Below are 16,112 nucleotides of genomic sequence, written 5' to 3'. Positions count from 1 at the left end.
TAATGCCTGAGTAATACAAACACATTCCTTTCAGCTATCAACAGTGTGTGTGTGTGTGTGTGTGTTCACACTCTGATTCCCAGCAGTGGGCACAGGTGAAAAACCTCTAACTCTGGTGAAGGGAAAAAAACCCCTGAGGGCTCCTGAATGTTAAATTCAGGTGAAGATGCAGGAAGGCAGGCAGGAAGATACTGAGCATCATTTGCTATAGATCATTTTTTAAAATGTGAATTTTCACATCTCAAAAGGTATTACAGAAAGGAGCACACAGAAACATGTGATGTGTGCCCCAGTGCAGCTGGCAAAATGGAGCTGGGGTTCTCCATGACACAAGGTGAACACCAGGACACTTCTATCTCTTACATCTTCTGGTATTATTTTCAAGGGCCTATGGACTGGAAACATTTCAAAACTTGAGAAACACACAGGGAAATTGAAGGAAATAAAACATCTGATAGATATAAAACTTACCTTGCACAAAACTGTAGCTTGAAATTTGGTTTCTCCCTCCAGCAAATATGTTTGTACTTCATGACAGAGCTGGATCCACAGGAGGAGTTATAGGTGCTAGGGAGCAGCACCTCATACAGACAAGGAATACTGTGAAACATACTGCTATAGGTAAAAAAGGTAACATAATGAAGATGAGAGGATATCAGCAGTCCATACCCTCTGACTTCAGTCTGTACTAGGTAGCAGTGACTCAACATTTTACAGATCAGAACATAAATAATTCCTAATAAAAACCTTGGAGGAAATAAGACTGCTCCTTCAGAGATTGGCCATGTTAAATGGTTTCTAGGCCATGATCCAAGTTGACCTTAGTCTTATATCTGGGACACCTCCTCCAAGGTAATTCTTGTGCACTTAGGAGAAGTCCTCACTTGTTGAAGTGAGACATCTCTTGTTTAATTGTCTTGTAGCTCTCCTGGGCCTGCTGCCAGTGAATGGCTCCCACTACAGGTGCCAAGCCAAATAAATACCTGCTGTGGAAAGGCACACAGCCAACGACTGAAACAAAGGAGCTAAATCATTTCCTGCATGTAATGAATTAAGGACTGGATAATGTGAAGGCAATTGAGCCATAAGGTTTATTGTCTTTATGTACCTATTCAGGGCCTGCCTGAGCTGGGAGTGCTTTTTGTGTCCCAGTAACCCCAAGACCCAGGCTAAGGACACTGAGAGATTTCACAGAATCACAGAATCCTGGCGTATCTTCACACAGCAGCTTCTGCTAAAGAGCTGGGTGAGTTGAACGGGAACTTCAGTGAGGCAAATACAAACCTTGTGGTGAGCTCTGTCCCAGCTACACTGACACCACAACTTAAAATAACTAATTTAAACTTAATCCAAAAGTACCTTCAAGGTCTCTTTCCAATTCAAGCCATTTCACGATTCTATTTGTTCCACCTGCACTCAGTGCATGGCAAACATCTGTAATGAAAGAGGGCAGCAGGCCGGGAAAAACTCAGCTTTCTGAAGTGATGCTGTCTGTTCCCTATCTTTTCTGTACTTGCTAAAGGCATTTTGTCAAAGGTGGTGAAGGGAAACAGGGCAAAAGTTACAATTGAAGAGAATTACTCTGCAGCTCAGCCTTGTTGCTGCTGTCATCTAGACTGAAGAGACCTTACTCACATTTCCCCACAGAAGGGAGCTAGAAGCAATCTGAAGTCTGCAGGTACAAAGCCTTGCTCAGGCAGATGGTCTTGCATGTTGAAATAGCCCCAGAGACACCCATTTCCCTTGTTCCAGGCCTGTTTGTGCAAGCCCTGAGTCAGAGGACCAGGCTCTGTACCATCTGCTGCACCGCAGCATGTCCATGACCTGGCTGCTGCTCTCAGGGAGAGCTGGCCACAGAGTTTCACACATTGCTGCTCCGTGTCTAAAAACAGCTTCACGCTCCAGACCCCAGGAGACATCTGGAATTTCCTCAGCAGTAACCGCTGTGGAATGAGGCTGATGGGTCAGTTCTTGTTAGCAGTCATGCAAGCATAAAGCCAAGTGCCGTCACGTAAGCTGTCCTTACTCATGCGTACTGTCCAAGAGCAGTGTGTAATCTGACTGCGCACGAGTGACAGTGAGGGATCTGCTCCCCACATCACTCTGAGCTGGATCTGCCAAGGATAACTGCAATGACCCGGAGCAGACTGTGCACCATCCTACCTGCTTGTTGCCTCAGTTTGCTGCAGCTGAGCAAATCCTTCTTGCTGCAAAGAACATGGCACTTCCTTGGGACAACCATATGAGGAACTCCCAGCCCAAGGCTTGTGTGGCTATAACCTGGAGGGAATGGTGATTCCACCTCCATCATCTCAAGGGATCTCAGTGAAGGTTTCTAATTAGTGGCTTCCCCTAAGCTGACCATGTAGCTTCCTTTTAAGACCAAGCTAACAGCCAGAAGCTCCCAAGGATGTCGTTCCCAAACTGCATCTGGATAGGGGTCCAAACTAGTCATCAGATATTTCCTGACAACATGGGTCAATCACCATTTGCTTGTGACATAAAATCTTCCTGCAGGGCGGATCTCCTGAGGGACTAAGCCAGTAGCTGTATGAAACAGCTGAGCTGTAGATGATGGAGCCCAGGAATGAGTGTCTTTGTGTCCCATCAGCTTGCTATCTCCTTAATCCCTTTTCAGGACTGCTTTATACACTGTATCTTATCTGGTTTGGGTCCTGACTTGGTTTTGTTCTCAGACAGTTCATCTAATCTAAGGCATTCAGGCAAATGGGGCAAGACACACGGCTGCCTGATCCTGGAACAAATTGATTTGCTGAACCTCACTCATGCTCACAAAAGTCTGTGCAAGAAAACAGATTTGCTAAAAAAAAAAACACCCCAAAACCAAGACAAATAAAGTGCAATATTCTATTTCGTACTAAAACTTATTACAAAAGAAAGTAATCTAAGTGATCTAAACCTGTGTGTAAATGAAATGAAGAAAACCTGTATCTCGTTTTCATTAAAAGCTCATAGGAAACTATCATTTTGCTTCTTTATAACTGAACTCAGCAAAATGCCTTGACAGAAATGAAGACAGAGAGTGACCTCTGTATGTGAAGGAGTGGAACAGAAGGCTGTCAGTAGTAGAGTGTACATATGGAAATCCGAGGAAAAAAGGGTTTTCAAAAACTAGGTGAATGAAGGGGTGCTCAGGAGAACAATGCCCACTGAGTAAGAGTGGGTGGTTGCACATGGCTCGGCAGCAAGGCAGCCTCCAGAACCCAAATTCCCCTTTGGCGCAGCACCCTGCACCCTGCACGCTAACGGAGAGCCCCCACAAAAAGCCGCCGCTCCTTTCGGAGAATGGGGTCCCAGCAGACGCTGGGCGGTTCTCGGGACGGTGCAGTGCCACACTTCCCTCGCTCCCGGACCTAAAGCAGCCGCTGTGTCGGGAACGGCCGCTCTTCTCTCTCCGCCCTGCTCCTTTAGCTGCATACACCCACCGGTGGAAAGGGGCCAACGGGGCACTGCCCCCTGGCTACACTCCGGGAAATCCCCCGGCAGCTCCCGGCCGGGAATAAAAGCACGGGAGGGAAAGGGGGCCGCCTCGCCGGCTCCTGCACCCTCTCCGCCGCCAGCACCAGCCATGAACCCGTACCTCTCTCTCCTCCTCCTCCTGGCCGCCGCCGCTCTGTGCCAGGGTAAGCGACCGAGCCGCGGTTACCCATCCGTCCGCGGCCGGGCCTCGGCAGGGGTGCGCGGGGGGCCGGGCCCGTCCGGGGGCCGGGGGGTTTCGGGGACCCCAGAGCCGAGGCTCAGAAGGCTCCTCTCGCCTGCCAGGTGCGCCGCTGGCCGGGGAGCTGCGCTGCCGCTGCGTGCGGACCGTGTCCGAGGTGATCCCGCCGCGGCGCCTGGCCCGCCTGGAGTTCCTCGCCGAGGGGCCGCACTGCGCCGTGCCCGAGGTCATGTAAGTGCCCGGCCCCGGCCCCGGCCCCAACCCCGACCCCGGCCCCAGCCTCACCCCCTCCCTGTCTCGCCCGCAGAGCCACGACGAAGAAGGGACTGACCATCTGTCTGGACCCCGTCGCTCCCTGGGTCAAGCTCCTGGTCACCAGGATCCTCCGTAGGTACGTGCCGGGCCAGCTGTCACCAGAGCTTGGGACCAAACTTACCTTCTTAAACCCAAGAATAACGAGCCACATTCTGTTATTGATTCCTGTAAGGAAATCTGGTTAGTTACTCCAAAAATGTGTCCAGAAAGTGGCTTCTGTGCTGGGGAAGAGACAACCCAGCAGGCTGTCAGGGAGAGTATCCACAACAAATGCCTGATTAGTTGCAAATCTAGCCACAGTACATTCCATCATCACCATCAGGCATCTTTTCCACACATCCTATGTGATTTATTATCTGGTGTATGCAAAAAAAAAAACTTAATGGAAAAACTTCCTGGTGGGCTTTACAATTTGAATTCTACCTATTGCAGCTCAGCCAACAAGATGTGCATGAGGAAAGGAACTCCTCGGAATGAAGTTACCTGTTTGCCACAAGATCCCAGGAAACAGATGCTGTGAGGACACAATAGCTCAGCTCTCTAGTTTTGATGGATTTGTAGATCTGATGTTCTATGTTTCATTCCCTCTCCTCATAGTTGTTATTGCCTAATCCTCTGTATGGTTTTATTGACTGAGACAAAATGATTGAATCCATTTGATAAGACAGTGGAAGCTTTGCTGGACACCTCTCAGCAGCCTTCTCAGAACTTGCTCCACCTTTGTGCAAACTCCTTCTTGCCAAATTCTGTTTGCCAATAAGTTCCTATAAAATATTAATATCTGAAAAGAAGATGAATGCATCATGAAGATGATTTTGTAAACGTCTGCAGAGAGTGTGACAGGAGAGGTTTGAATGGATTGTGCCGATATCCTTGCATCAGGAATAACAAGAGTGCTGGCTGGCATTTAACATTGCAGTGCCTGTCCAGGATTACTTGGGAATAAAACCTGGTTCAGGCAAGAATGTTTTGCTGAATCTCTTTTTCCTACTCCAACTCTCCAGCCTCTAATACAGATTGCCTTGGACCTTTTTGCACAATGTGCTATCTAATGAAATCACAAATTTTGCCCCTGAAGTCTTTTTCTCCTATTCAATACTTAGAAGGATTTAATAATTTCTATGAAATTGTGGGGGTTTGTGCCATGACTGATTTGGGTTTTAACCAGATAATGTTGAGGTTGGTTAGCTGGTTTGTTTTTAAATGAGTTTACATTACAATATTTGGTATTTATGCACAAGATCTAAAGGAACAGTAAATGTTCTGGAGAGACTTAGACATTTTATGTCTACTCGTATGACATAGTGTCATGACTCATAAAGAATAACTAATATTCATTATTCTGCTTTGAAAAATTGTATGTAAAGAGGTGGATTTCTCATGATAATGTAATGAAATATATAATGCAATAAAAATGTTTTCCTGTTGAAAAACATCCCAGGTTTTTGTGAATTCCATGTTAGCTGGAGCTGTGTACCTGTGTCAGTTGGGCCAGTGGGATGCAGGGAAGCAGCGACCTCTGTGTACCCTGGGATTCCTGGACACACCTGCAGAGCAGCTCTCTCTGAAGGGTCAGGGGCACTTTGTGCCAAGCAAACGTGTTTCTATACTCAGAGGCACATTACTCGAACCCTCTGATGTGAAGCTGACCTGAGCTGCTGGTATGAAGAGAGATTAACCCCAGAATGGATGAATGGAACCCAGGCCCACCCCTGCAACCTGCAGGAATTTCCATTCTTGCTGTTCTCCAGCCCACCTTGAAGCGGGCTGTGTTTAAAGTTAAACGCATTTTGCTGGGTGGGAAGGAGTTAACAGTGTTTGCTATGGTAGGAAACAGTAAAAGTTTGCAACAGTAAATTTGTTTCCAGAAGAGAAATGGTTCGGGTCCCAGCTGTAACAAGGATCTCTGGCACTTCTGAAAGCCAAGAATCCCCTTGTCTGGATTCCTCAGTGCACATTTCCAGGACAAACAATCTCTTCTGTCACTAGGTACATGGTACTTGTTTAGTGACAAATCTACTGAAATGAAATGAAATCCACATGAAATTCACATGAAATCCACATGAAATCCGACAAAACCTTATCTGAAAGCGCACCCACATCGTGGCCTTGCTGGCACGGGGCAGTCATGAGTGTTCTCCTGTGACACCTGAGGAAAGCTGGCTCATCCCCAGAACACGGGACAGACAAATGAAGGTAATATGGAAATCTGTCTCCTTTACACACCCATGAGTAGAGAGCATGAAATGTTCTTCTGTTTCCTTGTGAATTTCCTTGCACATTTTTTTCCTTGCAAAAATAAAAAGGTGAATTTTTTCCCCCTGCCATTTAAAGGTGACCTGAGACTGTTGCTCCCTCTTCAGAACCTTGAGAAAGACCTGCCTGCCCTGGCCACCTCTCAGCAAACTCCAGTGTGCCTGCACACATGATGGCTTTCCCCCTGGGAATGGTGTCTGTCTGAAATGACCACATTGCCCTGTTACACCATGTCTGTCTCAGGAACAGCCCAGACAGAGCTACACACAGCTTCACTTTACCAGAGCAGCAGACATTTGCAAAATCCCAGGGCAGATTTTTCACTTTCCCTGCCCAGTACACACCAAAGACCGTGACTAAAACACTAACAATAACCAGATTCTTTCAAAAACTGAAAAGTATAATTTACCAGCAGCAATAGATGCCTATTTTATATGCTCTTTTTGGAAGCCATGGCTCAGTAAAAACTTCTATAGTTCTTCCCTTGTGCTCTATGTCATATGTTTTTCTTCAGATGCAAGTTAATCGACTAAAACAGCAATGGAAGTATCTTGTGCAACTCTGGATTTTTGCCTCCCACCCAGTTTACAGCAGGAAAGTACATTGCCCAAGAAAAAATGCTGGTAAAACAGGACACATCAAAAGCTTCCCAGGTTTTTAAAGTCCTCATGAGGTCCAAGAAGTGTTATCATCCGTTCTTTGAAATTGTCGATATATTAAGCATGAATAAAGTTAATCTTCACAGCACTCTAAGGGATTCACATAAGTGCCTGTAGATAAGTCAAATGTACAAAGTCACAGTAAGCCTATCATTGCAACTTAAAACTATGGTTTACACTTGAAATTGTTTGGGTTTTTGTTTTCGTTGGCTGGTTTGGGTTTTTTGGCTGTTTGTGTGTTTTTCACCCTGGAATTGAAAAGAGTGTTTGGTTTTCATGTAAAATTCCAGCTTTGAGTAAATAGCATATTTTGTGCTAACTGGTAATGAGCTTGATGAACTGAAAACACTTTTAAAATATTGGAAGCAATGACTAGGAAATTGCTTAGTTTTCAATAGCTGCAGACCATGGAGCCAAATGCTTTCTTGGTGAAAATAAACATGCTTACTCACAAGGGTAAAATTATGACAATCAAAAATTATGATTGTCACAATCTGAATAACATGTCAGTCATTTGTAAAGACCTCTCTAGGAAGGCAGGAAAAGTCCTTGAAAAATATATTCCATTTAACATCAAAAATAGAGGAACACTTCTGCAAAAACCCAGCCAAACACCTTGTTCCGTGGACCTGAGCTCACTATTCTCTTCCACACAAAAAGAGCACATTCAGAAGCTATCACCCTCCAAGACAGCAACAATTATTATAGAGCTTGGGGGTTTTCACCACTACTATTTGATTAAAGCGGCTGAACACATTTCAAATGAAGGCGCTACACTTCAAGGGTTTCAACAGAAATAAAAAGCAGATTCTTCTGCCCTCTGCAGAAACGGCTTGTCACGAAAAAGAAATAGCAGACAGGTTTTCTCAAAGCTCCCCTACGGGCTGCGGAGATTTACCTTAAGGATGAGCTTCTCCCGCCCTCAGCCCCGCCCGTCCCTCAGCCGCCACCTGGATCTCTCGGTCTGTCCCTAAGCGACGTGGCTTCCACCTGTGGGGTGGGGCCGACATGGCTGCGGCCTCCTCAGGGCTCTTCTCCCTCTGCTCCACGCTGCTGCTCCCGGCCTAGGGGCCGCTGAGGGGCTGGCGAACCTTCCTTCGCCTTCCTCTCGGCGCCCCGCGCCGGCTGCAGCGCCAGCAGCGCCCCTCGCAGCGCCGCCAGCCACGCGGCCCCCACCGGGGAGGTTTCCTCCTCGCTCCTTCCTCCTCACCCTCCTCACCCTCCTCGTCCCCCTCACGCTGAGGCGGCAAGCGCGCGGCGGGCGAAAAGGGCGGGAAACGCCTGAGGGGACGCCGAGGAGCATTTGATCAGTGTTTGGGTGAGGGACCGAACGCGGCACAAAGGTTCTGGTGCTGCTTTTACAAAGTAATAACAATGAAAATAGCATTAGAAAAGCAATACTTTTAGAAAGTAATAACAGAAAAAACCAGCGATAAACATTTATAATGCCATTCACAAATATTACTGGATCATTTAGACCTATTTTTCATGCATGTTTTCGAGTAGAAACAATCTGATTTATCTGAAATAGCAGTTTCCATATTACAAAATAAGTGATAGACAGTAATAACTATTCCTACTAGAAGTAGTAACAATTCTTTTTATATAGTGACAGTCTCCAAATTCTGTCAGATATTTGCAGAAGTGTGTGCTATTTTGACTTTTTCACTGGTTTCCATCATTAGGCAAGAGAACAGGGATTTTAAGCTTCTCTTAAGCTTGATTGACATATTTTAACTCGGTTTAACTTGTCTTTTGGGTAATTCTATAAGAATGATTAAGAATTACAGATGTTGCCAAGACTTCTAGTGTGTAGTCTAAGCACGCATTACAAATTCTGTGTGGTAAGGGGATCTTCCTGAGGATCTCACCTTAAAGCTTATTCTATTAAAGGGGGGGAGGGGGAAGAAAATCACACATTAAAGTTCTTTTTCTCTGATAACAAATCATCAAAACAAGCCCAGCACTTTATGTTTCTTTTACTTGGGTATGCAGATGAAATTAGCACTGCTACTGAAGTCAACAAAAGATGTCTTTGTGAATTTAAAACAAATCAAACCCACACGGAAGTTCCCAGCAATCCCCATACCTGTTATGTCTGTCCTCTTGTCACTTGCCAAACCATTCTTCAGCTGACTTTTGTTCTGATAGATCACTCACCAGATGACTTAAAGATTTGGGATAATACTCATTTGTAGACAATCCCAGAAACTAACTTCTCTCCACGTCAGTCACATAACTAAAAAAAGCCCCAGAAAATTTATGTCAGGTCACAATTTTCAATGTGCTTTTTATATTAAAAGTTCAGCAAACGTGTTGCATTGCTGATGTCACCTATATAAGCCTCTCTAAGATTGTGGCATTTTCCTTATTGAAAGTGTGTGTATTTTTCCAAAGCCTCTTGAAAGTTGCATAAACTCCAAAGAGTTATGCACATATTGTTGGTATTCCCTTCTATACCTTCGCAATGTTACCATATTCTTCGTGGGAATTAGACACGCTGTAGCATTAATGTCCCACAGCTGCAGAGTTCCCGACTCTAATCTGATTGGTTTTTTCGATTTTGGTTTAGGGGTTTTTTTAACAGCACAAAGTTTGTGCCTGAAATTTGAAAGTCTCTACTTTTCCCTGGCTGAACTTTCGCGTCTTCTGAAAGTAAAACCAGGACATTTGTGCCGCGTTCGGTCCCTCACCCAAACACTGATCAAATGCTCCTCGGCGTCCCCTCAGGCGTTTCCCGCCCTTTTCGCCCGCCGCGCACTTGCCGCCTCAGCGTGAGGGGGACGAGGAGGGTGAGGAGGGTGAGGAGGAAGGAGCGAGGAGGAAACCTCCCCGGTGGGGGCCGCGTAGCTGGCGGCGCTGCGAGGGGCGCTGCTGGCGCTGCAGCCGGCCCGGGGCTCCGGGAGGAAGGCGAAGGAAGGTTGGCCAGCCCCTCAGCGGCGCCCAGGCCGGGAGCAGCGGAGCGTGGAGCAGGATGAGGAGCCCTGAGGAGGCCGCAGCCATGTCGGCCCCACCCCACAGGTGGAAGCGGGGTCGCAAGCGCGGGACGAGGGGAAAGGCCGGGACAAGCAGCCGAAGCCGGTGAGCGGTGGACGGGAGATGCTGAGGGACGGGCGGAGCTGAGGGGTGGGCGGTCAATGGCGTGTTTTTATCCAGGATATAATGTGATAAGAATAATATTTTAGAAAGGGCAAGCCATTAAAACTCAGCATGGACATTGTCTGTGGAAGCACCTGAGCCACATTGCTTTTGGAAACATTTAACTTGTCAGAATCGTTGCCAGGACCATAGCAGAGCATGAAGCCTCACTAAGTTGACACATCCAAAGCTTTTCCCAGCTTTATAAAGGAATTTTCCCGCTGTCAGTAGGCTGGTGAGAGTGCTGTTATTTTGGCATGCTTTTTAAATGCTATTTCAGATCTTGGTTTGTTTACTCCTTCCGCTCTGCACAGGCGATTTTTTTACTATAAAATCTGCCATTGAACATGACAGAAGTCACCAATATGCAAGCTGCAAGCGATTCCCTGAGTTTTCCCCTCAGAAAACACGGGGGTGCGGGGAATAACTATGAGGGGCAGCAGCGATGCTTGTCCGTGGAGCTCTGTGTCTACCCACCCCAAATTGCGACGGGAACAGCAGCTCACGGGAGCCAAAGGCTGCAGCCAAGTCATCTTTTGCGCGGCTCCTGCTGTACCCTGAGGCTCCAAATCCCTGTCACGCAGATTCCTCAGCTCCAGCCGTCCCCAGCTCCGCCCGCTCTGGCCGCGGTCCCGGTGCCGGCGGTGGCCCCGCCTGCCGTCGCTTGGTTGCGGCGCCGCTTCCGTCGGTGGGGACCGACCGAAATGGCGGCGGCGGCCGCCACAGCCTTGTCCCTCTCCTCCGCCTCCTCCTCCTCTGCCGCGCTGCTGCGCCCGGGCTGGGCGCCCCTGAGGCGGTGGCGAACCCTCGCTCGCAGCGCCAGCAGCTTCCCCCGCAGCGCCGCCAGGTACCTTGCGCCGATCGGGTCTTTTTCCTCGTCATTCTCCTTCCTCCCTCCTTCTCATCTTCCTCATCCTCGTACCCCTCATGGCGCGGCGGGTCCAAAGGGCGGGAAACGCCTGAGGGATCAGCGGGCTCGGGCCTCCCGCGATCGCCCTTCGGGATGGATGCCCTCCGATCCCCGCTGAGTTCCGCGGTTCTTCCGGGGAAACGGGGAAGAAGCAGCGGGAGAGCGGGGGGCGAGCGGGCCGTGGCCCTGGCCTTGGTGATCCATTGGGGATTTAAGAGGTGCCCTTGAAATTGAAGAAACCCCTCGCAATGTGACCTTCCTGCCCCCTGCCTGAGGGAGGTCTGCGAGTTTGCTTGCTCCTGATACCTTAAAGATTTATACAGAATTGCCGTGTATATTTATCATTTGGTGGCAAACAGGGCTTTCTAGCGCTGGGGATCAGTGTCCTGGCAGTAATCACCCCCTGCATTTAATTTATTGTGCTGTCTGCAAATGGATTCTGGTGTTGGTTTTGCAGCACTGCAGCTCTGAGCTCTTGCCTGGGTCTGCATGGGAGGGTCTGTTTGAGCTCCTGCTTATGAACCTTTTCATTTACATGTAATTGTGTTAAGACCTGCCTGAAAGCTGACTAAAGAAGTTCAGCACATCACAAGTGCCAATGCTGAGAGCACTGTCTTTGTGATTTCAAGAATGAATAGATCAGCGAGCTGAACAGCCATTGAGATAAGCATCTGACCCCTTGGATGTTCTGTGTATTGGTATTGATTCTGTCAGTTTTGGGAGAAACAGCTGTATTTCTGGACCAGTGCATATTCTACCTCTGTGCTACGCTGCTAGTAACTGTTTTTTCCAGTTCTGCAAAACGCAGATGTCCCTGCACTAATTATTTTCCAGAGGTTTTTATGGGGTGTGGGACATTCCTGTTGTGATGCTAGATGTGATCTCGGGCTTTTAGAGTACAAATTGATCTAAAATAGCAGTGCAGATCTTAGTTTGTGTCATGGCCTGCAAGTCACCGGGTTCATAAACAAGAAGAATTGTCTGTGGTAAATCCATGGTGGGTTTAGAGTAAGAGCATCCCTGGGTGGGTGGGATGACAGTGGGACAGGATGGTGCAGTGACACATATTAAGTCTGTCATTTTAACTTGGTCATGAAATCTGTCACAAATCTATCATTAAACCTGTCATTTGCCAACACCTGGTCAGTGTTTTAATGTGTGTAAAATTTACAATAATAAATTATTCATGACTTAGCTTCAATGTCTTGAATAGCCTGCTGCAGTGTAAGCTTTCTGTACAGGCAGTGATTTAATTTATTCATGCAGTTCTTGTGTGATATAGCTATCAAAGGACTTATCTAGGTTCTAAACCTAAGAAGCATCAACATATTTCAGTATTTGCTATTTTTATATTTTACAGATGTGAGAAGTGCTATGTACTGACTCCTTTCCCATCAGCTATGAAATATGAGAACTACATCTTTGAGGCTTGGACAGAAAATAGTGTAAATAATGCTACATCAAATCAATTTTTAGGGAAATTTGAGGAGGGAAATGGGTAAAGTAAAACTTAAGGGAGTAAGACCATCCTCATATTTTATTCCAAAATGCAGGAGTTCATGTACATTTACATGGCTGGCTGTGTGTGTTGGGAAATGAGTTGTGGCTGGTGAGCTTCTCTTCCAAGTGCACTGATGGCACATCCACACTCTTCAGGTAAGAGAGTGGATGTGGGCACCCAGTTTGTGGAATTGGGAGTGGGGCTGCTGAGCCTCATCCCCAGTGGGCTCCAGCTGTGAGCAGCAGGTGAACCTTGTTGAAGGGAACAGCCATGGAGTGCCCAGGGGCACTGACCAATCACCACAGGGAGCAGAGGGCATACAGGTGCAGTGCATAAACATGAGGGTGTAAAAGGCTGAACAAGAAAGAGCAGAGGCTTGCAGCTTTCTGGAGTTGTGTGCTGTTACTCTGTGCGGGTAAGGGCACGGAGTCATCTGAAGAGCCATGGTGTCACTGTATATGGATGAGTGCTGAAAGCCTTCTGAAACTGTATGGTGATACTTAGTGTATTGTGGCCATCTCAACTGTGACAAGTGGGAAAGCACTTCTTCTCCTGTGTAGGTTTGTAGTGTTTTAGGGTTTTTGAAGTAATAATTGAAGTACCACTACATGAATCAAAACATTTGGGAGTGTTGAAAATAGTAGAGTACATACTTGAAGGTGCCTTCATCCTGATGCAATTTTAGCCCTAAGTACTGTGTACCTTTTTATCTTTGTAGTGATGAAGCAGCTGTTATCTCAGGGACAAGGCTTGCACACCAGGTTTTGAAAGAAGTTCGAAGGGATGTGGAATCGTGGATATCTGCTGGCAACCAGAGGCCTCACCTCACTGTCATATTGGTAGGAGACAATCCAGCCAGTCACATCTATGTCAGGAACAAGATAAAGGCAGCTGCAGCTGTGGGTATGTCATATGAGTCTTCCTTTAGTAAGCTTTAAAGAGAAAAAAAACAAAGCAGGAGGAATCCCCTTAGTGTCTTAATTTAATTTTGCACCAGTTTCTTCTACATGTGCTCTGATGCACCTAAGGAATTGCATGGATGTATGGAGAAAGTAGTTTTAATGTGATTTGAATGGGTGCTGCAAGTTTCATTTTGTGTTTGGAAACAGTTCTTAATAATCAGAATGATTTTTGGACTAAATGACTAAGCTGATCACTCTGTGTTCTTATTCTGACATGTCCTCTGTCTTTTGTTTTTATCAGGCATTTCTAGTGAGATCATACTGAGGCCTAAAGACATTTCACAGGAAGAGCTCTTGGATATGACAGCAAAACTCAACAAGGATTCCAGAGTTAGTGGCTTATTAGTTCAGCTGCCTCTCCCAGGTGTGTGGCATCTTTGTCCCACTTCTCATATTACATGGTCCATATAAGAGGAAAGAGTTAAATAGTTTTGGGTTGCAAGTGTACCTTAGGGCCATAAGAAAGTCTTGAAAGAGGATCTGCATAAGGAAGGTGAGGTGAGGTGTTGGGTGAGGTGTTTTTTGTTGAATATGCAGTTCATTTTAAAGAAAATAATTTCATATGTAAGACTTGCCTTTTTTAGTGATCTGTCACAGTGGTGTTTCAAGGCATTTCACTTAATTTATCTGGTTTAATCTTCTTTATTTTTTTGTAGTTGTTGCACTGGTTTGCCTTGAATTTTATGCTTTCATTCTCTATATCATGCAGCATTATGATATGTAGCAGGTGATGCTCTAGTCTTTCTCATAGTGATTCCAGGTTTTGCCCTAAACATTCAACATTTGTTTTCATTGTTGGTCCTAATGTTCCAGGTGAGCATTGTGCTAAAAAGCCTTGACTAAATTTTTGGGGTTTTATTTGCCTTCTCTTAATTTCTAATAAAATCTCACTGAAACATCACTGGGGAGTAGTTGGCCAGGTGGTATTTTTTCAGGGATAAAACTTGCAGAGAAATAAAGAACTAAACTGAAAATGTTTTTTATCTATAAAACAGCCAAACTGAGTGTTATGAAGGAAAAAATGCTTTGATTGTATTTGTAATAAGCAGCAGTGCTCATGGTGAGGAGGGTTTGCACTTGGCAGTACATGAAAGCTGCCCAAAATGGGCCATGTAGTGAAATAAGTTCACCACAAGGTGGGAGAATAACACCAGTCAGGAGCCACGTCCTGGCCTTCAAGGTAGGAGCTGATGGAATGTGGGCATTTTCCTTTGGAGGAGCATCTCTCCCAGTGACAGGGATTCGCAGCAGCAGGTGATGTAATTAACAGAGTTTAATTGCAGCCATGAGAACTGGAGAAGATGAAGCACCAGCAGCTTGGGGATGGGAATCATCCTGTCTGACACCTGTAGCAAAGGAAGCAGGCTTGTACACTGGACTCCCAGTGTTCCCTAAAAATGAGATGTCTCATGTGTCTTGCTGGTGAGGGTACTCAGGGGAATGGTTAGGTACCACTCACAGAAATGCATTTATGACGAGAATATCAGGTTGCTAAAGTCTGCTTTCATCAGTGCACAGTTCAGAACTTCTTTTAGTCTGGTCTTCAGAACTTCTTTTAAACCTGGTCAACATGAGGAAAGAAAAAAAGCATGATGATAATTCTAGCTGTGTCAGTTGAACTGTTTGATGCTTCTGTGCTGAAGTGCTCAAGTCCTTAAGTAAGGATTAGTCCTAAAATTGTTTGGAGATTCCTCCCAAGAAGTGACACAATGACTACATGAAGACTAATTAGCCTCCCTCCAACCTAGCAGACAGGCATAGCTGTTGCTTGTGGTAGGAAAAGCTTAAGAACAATTTAATCCATAGCAGAACTTTGTCAATATTGCAGTGTTTGTATAGTAAAGTAAAATGTGCAATTTGTCATGAACTGGAAATATTCAGTAAGCTCTTGCTGCGTTAAGTAGTTTTTTTTTTTCTCCTCGAAGGAACTTATTAAACTAAAGGGTTAAAAGCTAAGTTAGCTCTTTTTCCAAATTTTATCTTTATAGTGACTAAGATGTAATGGAAGGAGACAAATGGAAGGAGAAGTTGTGAAAACTGTCAGTGGAGGCTGCTTATTCCAGAACTGAGGTTGTGGTGTGGGGTTTGGGACTTTTTTGCAGTAAACTACATAAGGTGTGGCTTTTGATCAACTTTGGGTTAAAAAGGGAATCAGAAATAGCTTTGTTCTGTTGCACTATTGTAAGCTGGGGCAACTTAACTTTGAGGATTGTGATCTTTGCCTCAGGAGAAATTATTTTCTGTGCACTTTTGAGTGCCTTTCTTGTGACAGTTTTCTAGAAATTTTCCTTTTTTATTGGTTTGAGTTGCCTGGGAGAGGGCCACAAAATATTAATATATTTGGGACAGAAGATGAAAATCCATGCAGTATTTTTTTCAAATGCCTTTTGTGCTATGTTATTATTTTCAATACTCTTCCTTTTTGAAAACCAGCCTTTATTTTCCATGTCTTAGCACCAGAGGCAGTTGTTGTGTAAATAAGGAATTTCTCTGTGGGCAAATGCTTGGCCAGTGATGCCCAGTGTAGTCCTGCAAGTTCAGCCAAAAAGGGAGAGGAGGAGTGCAGGGAGTAACTTGGCCAGGGGAGTGGCTTGTAATGACAGCAAGGGAATTTGTATGGGTATCAGCTCATGTTTTATGAGACTGACAGTAAGATAATTAAGAAATTATTTTATTCCTCTGGAAATTAAGA

General features: G+C 45.7%; 2 protein-coding genes and 1 long non-coding RNA gene across 6 annotated transcripts in view; 2 read left to right on the top strand and 1 right to left on the bottom strand.

Annotated features, from left to right (window-relative positions):
• LOC141729200 (uncharacterized) overlaps nucleotides 1-10,689 on the bottom strand; it is a 50,520-nt gene extending 39,831 nt beyond the window's left edge. Inside the window, exons 1-2 of the long non-coding RNA XR_012580542.1 lie at nucleotides 10,525-10,689; nucleotides 472-9,148 (exon numbers count right to left, since the gene is read on the bottom strand). This is a non-coding gene — a long non-coding RNA (uncharacterized LOC141729200). The remainder of the gene's footprint in view (nucleotides 1-471; nucleotides 9,149-10,524) is intronic.
• LOC102062621 (alveolar macrophage chemotactic factor-like) lies at nucleotides 3,503-4,200 on the top strand. Its single transcript, XM_026798390.2, has 3 exons — nucleotides 3,503-3,644; nucleotides 3,784-3,910; nucleotides 3,987-4,200. The coding sequence occupies exons 1-3, from the start codon at nucleotides 3,590-3,592 to the stop codon at nucleotides 4,177-4,179; spliced, it is 375 nt and encodes a 124-aa protein (XP_026654191.2). The 5' UTR covers nucleotides 3,503-3,589; the 3' UTR covers nucleotides 4,180-4,200.
• The window catches only part of MTHFD2L (methylenetetrahydrofolate dehydrogenase (NADP+ dependent) 2 like), a 28,527-nt gene continuing 22,176 nt past the window's right edge, over nucleotides 9,762-16,112 (top strand). For 3 of the 4 annotated variants that reach the window (XM_026798393.2, XM_026798395.2, XM_005495877.4), the window contains exons 1-3: nucleotides 10,752-10,894; nucleotides 13,177-13,361; nucleotides 13,662-13,784. In XM_026798393.2, coding sequence (XP_026654194.2) covers nucleotides 10,752-10,894; nucleotides 13,177-13,361; nucleotides 13,662-13,784 — 451 coding nt within the window. Of the gene's footprint in view, nucleotides 9,991-10,751; nucleotides 10,895-13,176; nucleotides 13,362-13,661; nucleotides 13,785-16,112 lie in introns of those variants that run through there. The other variant, XM_026798394.2, reaches the window with a different exon arrangement.

Source organism: Zonotrichia albicollis, chromosome 5 (assembly GCF_047830755.1).
Source record: "Zonotrichia albicollis isolate bZonAlb1 chromosome 5, bZonAlb1.hap1, whole genome shotgun sequence".
In the NCBI taxonomy this organism is placed as follows: Eukaryota; Metazoa; Chordata; class Aves; order Passeriformes; family Passerellidae; genus Zonotrichia; species Zonotrichia albicollis.
This window is presented reverse-complemented; position numbering and strand designations above follow the sequence as displayed.

Coding starts and splice junctions, on each gene's coding strand:
- LOC102062621 (XM_026798390.2), top strand. CDS start 3,590: ATGAACCCGTACCTCTCTCTCCTCCTCCTCCTGGCCGCCGCCGCTCTG. Junction 3,645..3,783: donor CGCCGCCGCTCTGTGCCAGG/GTAAGCGACCGA, acceptor CTCGCCTGCCAG/GTGCGCCGCTGGCCGGGGAG. Junction 3,911..3,986: donor TGCGCCGTGCCCGAGGTCAT/GTAAGTGCCCGG, acceptor TCTCGCCCGCAG/AGCCACGACGAAGAAGGGAC.